This window comes from Nannospalax galili, unplaced genomic scaffold (genome assembly GCF_000622305.1).
Source record: "Nannospalax galili isolate Female #2095 unplaced genomic scaffold, S.galili_v1.0 scaffold255, whole genome shotgun sequence".
Classification (NCBI taxonomy): Eukaryota; Metazoa; Chordata; class Mammalia; order Rodentia; family Spalacidae; genus Nannospalax; species Nannospalax galili.
The window spans coordinates 3,927,056-3,942,961 of NW_008338999.1; the positions used below are offsets into that span (position 1 = coordinate 3,927,056).

The following is a 15,906-nucleotide window of genomic DNA, read 5'->3' on the forward strand; positions in this document are numbered from 1 at the left end:
TACCAACCTTATAAAAAGTAAAAGTATTCCCATCACAAGTTTGGTTAATATCAGAATACTTAAAAATCACCAACATTTTTAAATGGGTTCAATAAAACCCAATAATTATGAAATACTTAGCGAACCTCTACTGTGTGCTAGGTGCTTCGTTAAGGCCTTTTCTGTGGTGCTAGAGATCAAACCCAGGGCCTCAAGCATGGCACACACTCAACCACTGAAATACATCCACAGTCCCACAGTCTTCTTTGTCCACACAGAAGTAAGATTGGATGAAGAAACTCCAAGGGAACAGCGTGACTTCCTGACTTCTCAACAGCACTATTTGTTACATGGCCAATGTGGCCCAGGGGACTAAGTAGGAAGGTGCGAAGGTACAGGGGCAGTAGGAAATAGGATTGCTGTTAGGCAAAAGTGATTAAAGGAGTACTTTCAGATAAACACAAGTAAAGTGCCTTACGGTGACAGAGTAAATGTTCATTTTTACAGTGCATCTGTCTGATCCTGCTGACCCAGAGTGTCTCCTGTGACAGTCATAGAGGATTTCAGGATAGATTTTCCTGTATTCTTTTCCTTTTTTGAAATTTCAAAAGGTAAACGGAAAAAAACACACCATAGCAGTTACATGAACATTGTGCTGGTTTTCTGAGGGAGTTTCAGTCCATCTCTACCATGTTGCTGGCCTTCCTCTGAGCATTACCACATTTTGTGAGCATCCAAGTTTAACTACCAGTTGAATGATCAGAAATCTGAAACCAATGAGGAGGGGCCAGCTCCTCAGTCATCTACAACAGTGCCTCCTTACACCTGGCTCTAGAAGAGACTTGCCCCAAATTAAACAATACCCATTTGCTGTGCACCTCTACAAACAGCTCTTCAAGTTGTGTGAGGTGCTTATGTTTGTCTCACCTTTGAATATTAATATAAATCTACATAGATGCAAACCTTCCCATCTCTTTCAGTGACCACAAATGCTATACCTCCACTTCTGAACAGCGACAGTAACACATTGTTCAGGTGCTTTTATTTAAGTTCAATGTGAATAAACACTAGGCCTTATCTAACTAGTTAGAAGATACTGAATATCTCATGGATGAAGAGCTGTAACTCTTTAAGTGTCTAATAATACACAGACAATGAGATCTTTGCCTTAGTAAATTCCATTAGCACTGGTTAGGGAGAAAAGTATAAAAATGCTTTTTCCCTCAGAAATAAAACATTTACAGTGAGGAGCCATGAGAACACAGGTGTGTTTATTCAATGTGTCTATTGAACTTCTTACAAAGTTATATCTAATAAAATATTTGTATTTTGATAAAGTAACGTAAAGATAGCAGTTATACATACAGAACTATGTCTATGGAATACCCCACCACAAAACAAGAAAGCATTCCCATTTTCATTCAACTGCCATGTACAACGCAGAAACCAAAGTACTAGGAACATTTTCTTTCCTGTTAGGTGATCTAAAGGTCTCACCTGTCAAACACCATAGTCACTGCACACTGTGGAAGAGACCATCATGTGTCTCCGTCCTCTCTGTCTCTATAATATTAGAAGTTCAATGTTCAAGTTACCTACCAGATACATTTCCAAGCATCCTAGGCTGATAGGTATGCTATAGGATGAGGTTGAAGGCAATGAGATCAAAAAAGAAGTGATATATACAGTCTATATATCATAAACCCAAGGAAAAGTGTTGCCTTGATCTCTATCACTCATGGACATGATGATCACCCACAGACAGAAGATGTAAGTGGTCTATCAAAGATAGTTGACTACATTCCATGAGAAAACAAAGTGCATGTTGTATGTGTTCTCTTTAAAAATATTTATTAATATTTATTTTAGATTCATGGTTATGAGCATTTTGCCTGCATGTATGTAATTTCATCATATATGTGCATTGCCTATGGAGGTCAGAAGAGGGCATCAGATGCTTTGGAACTGTAGTTATGGATGGCTGTTAGTGACCATGTGGGTGCTGGGAACTGAACCCAGGTCCGCTGTAAGAGTAGCAAGTGCTCTTAGCTGTTGAACAATCTCTCCAGCCCCTCTATTGTTTTCTAAAAGCAATCAAGCATACATCCCAAATAATGCTCAATTCCTATGCTACCTCTTTAAAAGTTAGTGAGAAAGACTCGAAAGACTAAATGAGTGGTTTAATTATGTTACAGATGCAAAGGTAATGAACAAAGGCATGTAAGGATGTGAGCCTGTCCAAGTAGCAGACAGTTATATGGTAAGAGAAAGGTCATAAATTCCCAAATTGACAATCAAGAATGTCAAACGAGAATTTCCTAAATGATATGACTACTTCTCTCATACAGGCAAAGCTTTTTTCATTCCCGACAAGATGAAACTTTCTTGTGTATATTTCATACAAAATACTGAAATAGAACATAACTGCATTCCGCCATCACCCAAATGTCAGAGGATTCACTTTGCAACAAGGAAATGCACAAAATAAATATGAAAAGGCTTCATATTTTAAGTATTGCATTCAAACAGTGCAGAGTTAAATGGAGACACGTCTTGAGAACCCCATGGAACTATGAGAAACGAACAATGTTTAATGGAAAGAATTCAAAGAAAAACCTGAAATATCATTGGTTCTTTCAAATTGAAGGTACTTTTATGGTATGTGACTTCTAAATTTTTACAATATACTAATTCTTATGCAATTAATTTGACCCTCTTTCTTGGGAGTATTTGCTTGATCAATATTTCCTCAATACAGATATTCTTTGTAGAAAAGTACGTAGAGAGGCATGTAACTGTATTAGACACTATTACTCTAATACTGGAAGACATCTTTTATGTGTTACTTCCGTAGTTGAATTTTAGTGCTACTTGATAGCACCACCAGTATTTCAGACACTTACCACGAACCAAGAACTTTTGATCTTATGTAGATGAAGAGTAGCAGGAACTCCTAAAGACCCAACACTGCTGAGATCAGGAGAATACACTTTCTAGGTACTTGCTCTATTTTTTTTTATTCTCAATACAAACATAATATCGAAAAGCAAACCTACAATCTAGGTATCTTTAAAAGTGAAACCTAGGGCTGGAGAGAGGGCTCAACAGTGAAGAGCTGCTCCTGCAGAGTCCCCAGGTTCAGTTCTTAGCACCTACATGGTGGCTAACAACCATCTGTAACTCCAGTTCCAGGGGATCCGAAGCCCTTTGCTGTCCTCCAGAGGTACTGCATTACAAAGGTACATTTTCATATAGGCAGGAAACACACACATACACATAAAATATGAATAGAATATTTTTTAAATCTTTAAACAGGAAATCTAGGAGAAAATCACATATTTTTCCTTCCCATTATTACTGTACACAAAGGTCACTGGTTAAGTAAAGATAATATAGAAGAATCCTGATGACAACAGCACTACAAGTTTCTGAAAGGAGGTTCCAAACTGGAACTAGATGACCATACAGATTTACTCCCTTCTCCATAATTATTTACCTGAATACAACTACTGACACAGCTCCCCTTGGACTTGGTTACAATACTCTAGTACGATAATAGGATGCATTCTGATAAACAAACTCTGATGAGTGAGAAGCCTTAATGACAATAGCATTCTACAAATACAATGAAAGGAGAGCCCCCCCCCATGCTACCCTATATGTGGTCACTGAAAGAGATGGGAAAGTTTGTATCTATGCAGATTTAATATTTGATATTCAAAGAAGAGACGGAGCAAAAGGCAAGAGGGTGGGCTTGTATTAAAAATGGTTAACAATTTAACATGCTCAGTTGACATGTCATAATATTTCAGAGTACGCAATAGTATATGAAATAAAATAGGAATTTATGACACAAAGACTAAATTAAATCAACTATTTGTTATCTCTGGTCTCTCAATAAATAAATGGAGGAAAAAATGTTGGAGCACTCAATATCTGTGGGATACTTTCCAAAAGTTTCTGGAGACTTTATAAATTGAATAGTAAGAATGGCCAAGTCTGCAGTTCATTATCAGTTAAGTAAATGGTATTGCCATATAGAGAAAGATGCAGCCAATTGGAGCTTCTCCAGCATGGCGGGCATTCTGCTTCATACAGACCACCACTGGTGAAGCCAGAGCAGAGAGGAGATGACAAGACCAAAGTCTGCGTGTAACATCCATGAAGCAGCACAGCGTTTACCGAGCCGTATGCAGTCATCACTGTGTGTTAGTGGGGGAAGATGCACTTTCTGTTAAGAAAATATCTGAAGGCATTCATTCTACTTGATACTGTCAGGAATTTTCTTAGTATTACAAAATGAAGAAGAATATTTAGAAGTAAGCTACTCACCTATTCCAATGAAGGCAGCTTTGAAGCCATTTTCCTTCAAAGTGCTAAGAGTGATTTCATTCGTGGACAGGCTTTTGCCGCAAATTATCTGTGAGGAACAATATTTTGAGCAATAATATTTTAATATTTGATTAATTAAAACCATAATATTTAACATCAAATGAATTCAGTAAAATGTCTATAAAATCCTATACATGTAAATATTTATGGATTTTAATAAAGCAAACTTGCTTAAAGAAAACAATATACAATTAGAACACTATGTTTTCTTAGTGGGAGAAAAGCTGAAAAGCCCATATAATTAAAATCAAGTTAGTAAAATAAAAATAGAACTACCATATGACCCAGCTATCCCACTCCTGGGCATATACCCAAAGGACTCTGTAGCCTGCCGTGGAGACACTAGCAGGTTCATGTTTATTCGCTGCTCTATTGACAGCAGCAAGGAAATAGAATCATTCTGGATGTATACCAACAGATAAGTGGAAACAGAAATGTGGTGCATGATCACTATGCTTTATTCAACTACACAGTAAGATGAAAATCTGAAAGTTCTATAAAATGTATGTAACTGAAAAACACTGTACCAAGAAAGACAATCCAAAAGGAAATACAGCACACTCTCCTTCATCTGTGGATCTGAGCTGCTGATTTTCATATCTGTGTATTTTTGTGAGAGTTTGGGTGAAATCTGGGGAACTAGAAAGGAGCCCATCAGAGGGGAGAAAAGAGAATTTAAATGCGAGGGTGGAAAATGTAACAGAACACGTGTGACTTGGAAGTGGGATACTGCATAGCATTGAGAAGAATCAAGCAAACCTAAGTATATATGGAAAGATCAGAAGGAAACTAGTTCTTTTTATGACAACTTTAAAAATAAAATTTAAAAAAACTACACTAAAATTAGTAAACCTCAGCTTGCATATATTAAAAGCAGGTTGAGCAATTAAGAGAGAAAGATGAAACTAATGGAGACACTATAGCTGCCTCCAAAAAGTCAAGTAAAGACAGAAGATGATGCTGGTAAGTGTAGCATAAAATCACAACATGTTCACATGTGAGGGAGCTCAGAGAATAAAGACTCACTCTAGCCATAGTCAGAAGGATGAGAGTGCAGGGGAGTTTCAATAAGGTCCTTACAAAGAGTAGGGCTTCCACAGGGGATACTGTCCAGAGAAGACCAACAAAGTGCGGAGACAAAGCATTTACTTTAACTACAAATCACAATACTTTCTTTGATGCCTAACATAAGTCAACTAAAAAAAGAATAGTATACTTATTTATTTATTTATTTTGGGGGTGACACTAGGTAGAGAGCACATGTGTGGAGGGCAGAGGACAACTTGTGGGAGTCAGTTCTCTTTCCAACACGTGGTTTTTAGGGATTGAACTCTGGGCATCAGGCTTGGTGGCAAGTGCCTTTGCACATTGAGTCATCTCTGATTCATGAATCAGTTTTCCAGTGGGAAACCTGCTGAATGAGAGAGAATTGGATCCTGCATTATCCTCGCAAGTAAATACTGTAACAATTACCCGGGGCACCCCCAAAGGCAATAGTGACCATTGACCAATGTAAGTGTGCACCAGAGGAACAGGGATAACCAGACATTTCAAGGGTTGTTAGACCCAGGATCCTCATTGAAAATGATACCCTGAGACATAGAGAGACCTATGTGAGAGATAAAATGGAGCCTGACTCAAGTCTGGGCCCCAGTGAGCCCTCTGAGACACTGACCCTGTCAGTTAGCACTCTCTTAGTCTTCAAACACATAATTGACATTGTTACACTTGTCAGTTGAAATAATTCTCTACTATATCAACTGGGCCGTGTAGTAGAGCTGAAGTAGCTATCACAGCTTGGAAGCCCACATGTAAATATCTGAGACCTGACTGAGTTACTCAAACACTACATCATATCTAGTGTCAGGTGGGATGGGGAGCGCTGATTTCTAACAATTAAAGACTCTTTTCTGTGTCGTAGAAGAAAAATATTTATCAGTGAAAGAATAATGACTACAGCTAGCATATACAGACCACTAAGTACATGTAGGGTTCTTTTCTAATTACTGCATGTACTAACTCATTTCATAATCACAAGAGCCCTTCCACATGTTTTCTTTATCCTCATATTTGGGGGCTTTTGTTGTTTTTTTTGTATTTTTTTTTCTTTTTGAGACAAGGTCTCCTTGTAGTCCCAGCTGACTTGATATATGCTATGTATGTAAACCAGACTGGCCTCTATCTCACAGAGATCTACCTGCCTCTGCCTCCTGAGTGCTGGGGTTAAAGACGTGTTCCACCATGCCCAGCTGCCCTATCTTCATATTGAAGATGATGATGGAGGAAGACAGAAGACGCTGGACAACTTTGTCAAAGTCACATAGTCTAAATTCCTAACAAGAATGTTCAACAGCTATGCCTTCATGCCTCTCAGGGTTAAAGGAATAATGAAGGGGAGAGCTGACATCATCCTCAGAGACAATAGTGTGATGTGTATGAAGACCATCTTGGAAAAATGTAGCATCAGGAGCATAAGTGCAAGTCAAGGAAGGGAGCAAGAAGCGTGGGTTTAAGACGGCTGGGAAAAGTCCTACTGGGCCACCTTTTGCTTCGAAAAAAATGCTAATTTTATTTTTTATATTAGTAGACAGAGTAAATGTTGAGAAATTTCTAGTAGGAGGAAAGAGGTGAAATAATAAATAAGAACTCACAACTCTGGAATGCAGCAAGTACCAAGTAGTAAACTATAAAATTAAATAAATATGTACTGTGAAAAGAATCTAGTGGTACCTAGTGGTAAATAATGCAATCAGAAGTAGCAGAATTATATCCTATTAACGAGGTTAGAATTTAAATTTATTCTAACTTTTAAAGAATGTGTGCTGTTTTAAATTAAAAATGAAAATTAAAGAATTCCATTATTTATTTTTATGAATTAAATAATAACATAAATGTGTAATAAAGTATGGATAAGGTCTTAACATTCTGAATAAAATATTAGCAAACTGGATAAAAATTCAGTTCCTCAAGCCAAGAAGTTGATGGCCCATCAATGGGTTAATTCTCAGCATAGATTATCTTAAGTTTAGCTCTTCCACTACCTCAGCAAGATGATCCAATGAGACCTGTCAACCTTTCAGAAATGATGCATGTGTGTATATACCACTGATGCTGACTTCAGTCATGATTTTGAGTGATTTATTAAGTAAAAATTAGGGCACCCCAGTCCTTCCACCATGGCAGAGTGAACATGCTTTTGATTTTTGCAACGTATAAAACAGATGCACAGACATTTTGTGTGTCTAGAGTCTAACTCCATTTCAATAGGCATTAAGAAAGCGAAAAAGTTGACATTCCCTTCTTAGTATAAAAGCTGGGAAGGTTTTTGGCATATCATGTTAATCTAATATGACTGAGATCAACAAGATTTGACTTTATGATGGACAGACACTCTGAAAGATGGCTGCTTAGCATTTTTGGGCAGTAGTCCATGCTGAAAGGAAGGACAGGACAATAGGCTATCAGAGGTCTAAGAGGCAGCTTAATGCTTCCTTTCTGGGCTAGTAAATCTATTCAAATTTCCCTTTACTGAAAGTCTCAATCACTGAAAATCTTCCATCCAATAACCTACTACAGAAAGAACTAAGAGGAAGATCTTGTTTTGTACATTATAATTGAGAAAATTCAATAACTAGTATTATAAGACATCTAGTGATATAAAAGTTCTATAGCTGATATGCTCTGAAAACTCAATATTATGTTAACTCTGTCCAATGTTAAGAAAGCAAATGATGGTCAGGTTTTTTTTTATTTTATATTTCCTATATTTTTAAATATGCTGTGCTTTCTGTCTTGATTGTCTTAGATAAAATTACCACTCTTCATACCTCTAATCTTAGTACTACAATTAGATACTTTCTAGCTAAATTCAGAATAAAAATTTACCCTATTTCACATCGAATGTAATCACTACTACTTTGTTCCACCAGACGTTTTTAATGCCAGATATATTAGCATTCTATTACAAGTTTCTTCATCTATCAATAATATATATTCATATATGTAATAACATTTATTATTGCAGATAAATATAGATATTTGTTCAGAGTGAAACTCTTTTTTAAAAGAACCTTATTGCTGGGCATGGTGGCACAGGACTTTAATCCCAGCACTTGGGAGGCAGAGGTAGGCGGATCTCTGTGAATTCAAGGCCAGCCTGGTCTACATAGTGAGTTCCAGGCCAGTTGGGGCTACAAGGAGACCCTGTCTCAAAAAATATCAAAAAAAGAACTATTTATTTATTTTAGCGTGTGACTATTATGCCTTCGTGTATTTAAGTGCACCCATGCATGCAGGGCCCAGAGGCAAGAAGAGGGTGTCATATCTCCATTAACTGGTTGCTAACCACTGTTTGGGCTGTGGGATTTGAACCCATGTCTTCTGAAAAAGCAGCCAGTGCTCTTAACTGCTGAGCCATCTCTCTAGCCTCTAAAGTATAGCTCTTAATTCAAATGAAATATGCAATATTTACTGTAAAAAATACAAAGTCTTACATGTTCCTTGTATTTTCTCTGACAAAAGTTTTATTCCAACAGCCTGAAAACTTTAAAATCTCATAGATAAAAAATAAAATACTAGATTTAAAAATAAATAATAATAATGTTTGTCTTTAGATTAAAAACATACTACTTTGTCAGCTGTTAATGTATATTTTCTTCTAGCAGATATGTTATAAATCTTTTCTCAATATCTTTGCATAATAATAGAAGTTCTTCCTTCAAGATACCAATGGAAAATAAGATGATGCTATGGAGGGGTTATGAAGCAAGAGATCTCTATTAGGTACTGTCTAAAAACTGATGTTCACAAGAATGTGACATAATTACAGTTGAAACTTAATAGAAAGTTCCGTCAAAATATTTTGGGAAATAGCAAACATACATTTGAAAAAATTTATGAAATGTGAAGATCTTTATGTTCTACACATGATTAGTTTTTATTCTTTGGATAGACAGGTGATGGTTCTAATCTTAGCACATTAGTTGTCAAAATTAAATTTTAAATAATTCTTTGTTGACGAAATTAAACAAAAATGAGATAAGGAGACTCTGAAAACTAATGAGCTATTATTATATGTGTATTCATATGCATGTGTGTAATTATGCACAGAAGTCAAACAGTACAAACACAGAGGAAACTTTATTCTCTATAAATTGTTGTCAAGTTAAATATATATAATTTAGCTAAAATAAGCAGAAGGTAGATTATAGGAAGTGTCTAAATGACAAAAAAAAAAGGATAACAAGCCCATCTACTTTCAAAAAAAGAGCACCTCATGGCCAAGGTGAGCAGCTCAGAGATGCTGCCAGAGTATCCCATCCTTGGACCCTAAGTAAAAGTTCTATGGCTGGCTCTCCTCAGACATGTAAACACAACACCTTCTTCTCAGAGTAAGTTTGAATACCTTACTCCTTTAATATCTTAAAACAACCTAGGAGGTGGACAAAATACAGGTAATGTCCTCTTTTCAGGTTCCAGTTTTCTCAATAATATAGTAAATTTTGTCAGGGATTAAAGTCTAAAGGTGTGCATCACCAAACCTGGCCAACCCACAGTTTTTCCATTTGACTTTTTGTTGAGTAATTATATGTGGATGTTTCATAACTTAATCAAGTCAAATAAAATATAAAGAAGTATAAAATGAATGTAAAAGCCCAAACTATTGATTTGCTTTCCATTATTATTTTTGTTTTTTTTTTTTTCGGTAAAAGAAAAATTCAGAGGCGCTTTCTAATCATTTTAGAGGCGCTTTCTAATCATTTTTCAAATTATGTTCTACACCCACTTGTACATGGTGATACATTATTGTTCTGTGAAGTATGAAAAATTGAAGATTAAAAGTATGTAATATTTGTAAGTGAAGTAGTATGTTCACAGTATAACACTGTTCACACAAAAAGGAGAGCAGGTGAAGTCATATTCTGTAGGTATGTCAACATTTTGTCCATCTTCAAGAGAACAACACACTACTTAGTTGGAAAAAATGATCAAAAAATATAAAATTAATTGCTTTATTCCTCACTATTTTTTATGCTGATAAGGGATCGTGACATTAACAAGAATAGTATGGCCCATATAATAAATAAAATAACCTTCTGGAAGAAATTGCATTCCAAATTTTGAAATACTAATATTTCAAAGTAAGTGTACACAACTTGCCTGAACAAAGCATGATTAACGAAACCAGATCCTTCTCTTGGCTGCACTGAACGAACCCCTAAAGCAATTTAGGAATTTGTTTCTTACAGGCAATTAATCACATGCAGGTGTGCTAGATGAGAACTATTGATTGCCCTTTTCCAGGCTAGTGGCATTCAGACGGTAGACAGACAAATGCCCTAAGCAAGGGGAAGCATCTCACTGCTCAGCCTGGTGTAGCTTTTAATTGTTCATTCCTAAAATGCCCACAATTGCCCGTGAGTCTCCAGTGTGGAATTTACGCCTATCTTTTTAAGAAACCCACAGACAGATGTTATGTTTCTCATTCACCTTTACGCCAAGGTCCTTCATAAGCTCAGTCTCAAAATTCACTACATCGTATGGCAGCCGGAACTGAGGTATCTCAGAAATACTGAAACAGAACAGAAAAGGAAGCATTAGAGCAAAATTTGTCCATGTACAAAAAGAACACATGTTGTTATTGATCAGTATTAGAAGAGCAATATGTCCCCCATGAGTATTTACAAAATCCATGATGCGACTGTGCATACCAGCACATTTTTATTGTTGTAGTAAGTCATTACATGGACAAAAACTAAAGTAGAAGCCAATAAGAAAAAAAATTACATCAATGGAAAACAATAATACAAAATTTGTCAAAAGCAATTCTAATGCTTTTAATTATTTAGTTGATTTAGTTAACTATTCTTTGTATACACATATACAAATATATATTCTAAAAACAGATTCCTAGTTTCTCAAAATACAAATGTATAATTTTGTATTACCATGCTGTGCAGAATATGAAAGAATCAGATCCATCTGATCCACTTTAAAATTAAATTACATTTTAAAAGTAAATCATTTACAATTTTAAAATGTCTTCATTTTGTGTGTGTGTGTGTGAAAGCAAGAGTGCCAGTGAAGATGCATTCATGAAAATGTAACCCTACTTGGTATCAGTACTCACTGTCTGCACTTAAAGATAGTCAGGACGCCTATGGTTCTATGATTCCAGTTATACGTAGCTGAAAGCAGTAAATACTGCAAGCTGTAATATTGCTTCAATGTTTTATAGCCCTAAAACAACTGTATGTATGTGTCTACTAATATATAACAGCCCATTCATTCACAACTTTGTCTTGTCATTCCAAAGACCTCTACAATGCCAGACACAGTGTTAGGTGCTATGATTTGTTCCTGAATCGTGTCAAATTCCAACATTTAATCTTTCTGGCGAGGATAGTTCCATAAACAGGTAATAGCAACAGATGGTCGTACAATGAAAGATGCACAGAGATTATAGACGTTGATTTATAAAATAAATAGTTGTTAAAGATGAACCATTTGGAGAATCTCATGCAAATTATTTCATATTCTGTGCATAGTCTTCTCATTCTTTGATGAAACAGAATTTGATTATTAGTTTCCATAAACCAAATGAAAGCAAGGCAACATAGTCAATACAGTTGAAAATGTACAACATTAAACAGTATGAAACACATGCCCCACACTAAAGGAGTGCTCGAATATTCATAAAGAATATGTAAGAATGAATTTGGGTCCAAGTCAGAGATCAGACTCTCAAACTGATCTGTGAACTTTAATCCTATCTTCTCTGGGTCATGGAAAATATTGCCTTCAAAGAATGAACAGAAAGAATCTTATTTGGGATCTTGTGTTGGCACAGACACCTGACTCTATGGAAAATGGAGGATTTATTTACATTTAATTTTTATTTTATGTATATATATATATATTTTTTTTTCCCTACTTGTTTGTAAGTGTACCAGCGTGGGCAAACAGAAGGGGTATAATCTCTTGGAGTTGGATTTATGGATAGCTGTTAGCCACCATGTGAATGCTGGGAAGTGAACCCTGGTACTCCACAAGAGCAGCCAGTGCTCTTAACTGCTGAGTTTTCTCTCTATCCCTGGAAAATGGATTTTAAATGGACTGAAATTGTAATCTGGTACAAGTCCTCCAAAGGCTGAAGAGGAAATAAAAAAAAAAAAAAAAGAGAGGGCATATAAACCTCAGCCCAATGAGTCAACTCAAACAATGTGAGTCTTAAACACACCAGACCCATGGTGAGATTGAGTTTCTACCTGAAGCTAAACTTTGTTTGGGATTCCTATAGACTCCCAATAGAAATGTGGAATAAATAGGACAATATGGTGCTAAGTAAAGCCCAGTGACTCAGATTTAAGAAATCTCATCATGGGGCTAGAGAGATGGCTTAGTGGTTAAGAATAATGGCTGCTCTTGCATAGCACCTGAGTTCAGTTTCCAGTACTCACAGTTCCAGGGAATCCAATTCCCTCTTCTGACCTCAGCAGGCATTGTACAAACATGGGTACTCTTACATACATGTAGTCAATACATTCATATGCATAAAGTAAAACTAATTAATAAAATATTAGAAAAGAAATATCTCTGAAGCATGCTTTAACCCCAATCAAAAATTTATTGGTCTCCCCTATAACATTCACTACACTATTGCTTCCATGGATTTGTCTTCCTAGATCAGAGTTCACATCTGGGTAAGACTGTTGATTACTTTTCCTCCCCAATAGCCTGCGTAGCAACTTCTGACATTATTAGAGCCATCCAGTAGAGAGGAAGCTTCCAGGTTCATAACAGCTTGATTCTTCAATATCGTGTGACTCCAGTGTGTGGGGTCTTTAGCAGCAGGGCCTTACCGCCAGGCTCTGATGATTATCAAAGAGAAATGGCTAAAAGATCATACTACAAAGTTAGAAACAGAAAGAAAGGAAGGCACAGTGAATCAGGCAGGGAGTAACATGAACAGCGGGAAGGAGGAGCCAGGGAATGCCCCCACATGGCTTTGCACACTGACTGGGTGCCACAGAAAAAATGGTGCCTGGTTCCAGGGGCTTCAGCTGCTCTGCTTAGAACTCCCAAGTCCATCACTGCCAACACAGCACTGTGGTGCATGTTAAATGAATACACATGAATTTCATTTCCCAGGATCCTTTATTTAAAGTATATAATGGAGTGAGAAACAAAGTTAAATAGTTGGTGAAATTTTATCAAAAGTAAGCAGAAGGTGGAGGGAAAATCATTATAAAAATTTATTTCCATTATTACAAATAAATGGAACCATCAGACACAATTAGCTATGTACATGAAGAATGCATAATGTAGAAATGTAAAATACTAGATATGAAGCATAATTTTGCCAGGATAAAGCTTTCTGTGGTGTTGGTGGTGAAATGTCACAGGGCTTTAAAGGCCATCAGCATAGCGGCCTCCACATTTTAATGCCTGGATTTAATCTCTAAACCATTTTATATATATTTATATATGAGTGCTTAATACATATCTAAAATTTATGATGCCAGAAAGTACACTTAGCTGCCACATCTTACATTGGTCTTCAGACAACTCTAGTGTATGAACTGCTTCAGCCCAAACTCCATCATGCTCTCTCTTCTTGTCGGTAACATTCCAAGTCCATGAGAAGACAGCAAGGACATTTTGCTTTGAGATAATTTAAAAAAATCCTAAAACTTACTAAAATCACCAAGTATATAGTATATTCATGAATCATGTGACTTAACAATTCTAAATTATGCCTTTCACCCTAAAAAACAAATGTATATGAAACAAAAGTTGGGCAGAGCTAAATTCTGAACAAGCTCTGAGGGCTACAAAGCTCTAAGGCCATGTAAGTAAGCAATTTTATTTTTTTGTTCTCTAACAAAGATTGTGTTTAAAAGTCAACCTGGAGAATGTAAGTCAAATCCTGACTATGGGCCCATGCTTATTTAACTCCTAAAGAGTCCCTTCTTCCTTCTCCCCATCAACTACGTGTCTCTATATTGTGATGCAGTTTTCCAATAGTTAGATGATTGATAATTCATAGAATGGCACATGAGAAAATATGACATCCAATTCTGTCATTCTGCATAATCTGCCAAGAGAGAAAACCAATCAATGACCTTACCCATCTGTAAAGTCTATGAACCACAGCAATGACTGGCCAAGCAAATTATCTTTATTGTTGCATTAGCGGTACTTTTATCTTCGGGGTAATCAAGAACTGTCTAATTGAACTTAAGTTCCAATGGGATGGAATTCACATGTGGTCCTGCAAACATAGCCAAGTACACATGGCTGCAGTGCTCATGGAGCCTAGGGAAGAATCTACTTGTCACTTTTAGACCAATGTAATTTCTTACTCTATTCTAAATATGTATCCTTATATTTACAGACAAGCATACTTTTCACCACACATCAAAGAAGCTCCTTTTTGTAACAGATATATTACCAGTTCCACAACTTGTCAAATGCAGAGAAAAAGTGACTTTGAGGTGCCCAGCCCTAAGTGACATCTACAAATCAACCTCTATACATAAGGCTCAGGGAACACTGCAGAAGAGGGGGAGGAAAGACTGTAAGAGCCAGAGGGACGAGAATGCAAGTTAGTACATTCCAAACATGATAGGGAAGCTATGATACAATCATTACAGTGTGGTAGTCTAATGAGACCTGCATAATGACAAAACCAGTTTTCATGCCATAGTGAATGAAGGACATGTCACAGGTCCCACCTCAAGATGAAGAGCTTCAGGTAATCAATGAATAGGGAGGGAAGAAGAATCAGTTTTCTCTAGGGACAAACTCCCTGGGAGGTTATCTAATCCCAAGTCAACAGCCCCACACACAGGTACATATGAGCAACAGTAAATGGGCTCAGTGCATGTAGGTATATGTAAAATAATAAGCGAAGAAGAGGACAAAAAATTGAGAGGCCAAGGATGGTGGTGCAAGCAATTGCTTCCAGCACTCAGGAGGCAGAGGCAGGTGAATCTCTGTGAGATTGAGGCCAGCTTGGTCTGCATAGAGAGCTCCAGACTAGCTGGGGCTACAGTGAGACTCTGTCTCAAAGTTTAAGAATAAAAAGGTCTGTGTAGGTTTGTTATGTTATATAAAGGATGAGACCAAAATAATATACAAATAATCTTAAAATGTCTATGGTCATAGTATAGTCAACTAGTCTAAGGAACAAAGTATATATGTAGTCAAGGTTTATCTGAGAATATTTGATTTTTTACAGAAGCCTTAAATACAAAGCACATGATAATTAAAAGTACTGGACCAGGTGGAACTAAACTTATTGGATGTTTAACAGCCATACTTTGAGGCCTATACTAATGTGGTCAGAGGGACTAAAAGGACAGTTTTTGCCCCTTGACCTCCAAGGTCAACTAAGTTCCAGAGGACTATGGAACATCTCTCAAAATGTCTTGTAACTGTGGAGAGTCATCTGTCATCTTGTTCAGCCCCACCAGATGGACTTGGACTTGAACCAGTGTCCAGTCTACAAAGAGGAGTGTCAACTCAGAGGAA

General features: G+C 36.7%; 1 protein-coding gene across 3 annotated transcripts in view; it reads right to left on the bottom strand.

Moving 5' to 3' along the window:
• The window catches only part of Dpyd (dihydropyrimidine dehydrogenase), a 978,758-nt gene that overhangs the window by 669,334 nt on the left and 293,518 nt on the right, over nt 1-15,906 (bottom strand). For all 3 annotated transcript variants that reach the window (XM_008833683.3, XM_029563832.1, XM_029563833.1), the window contains exons 7-8: nt 10,861-10,942; nt 4,312-4,399 (exon numbers count right to left, since the gene is read on the bottom strand). In XM_008833683.3, coding sequence (XP_008831905.1) covers nt 4,312-4,399; nt 10,861-10,942 — 170 coding nt within the window. The remainder of the gene's footprint in view (nt 1-4,311; nt 4,400-10,860; nt 10,943-15,906) is intronic.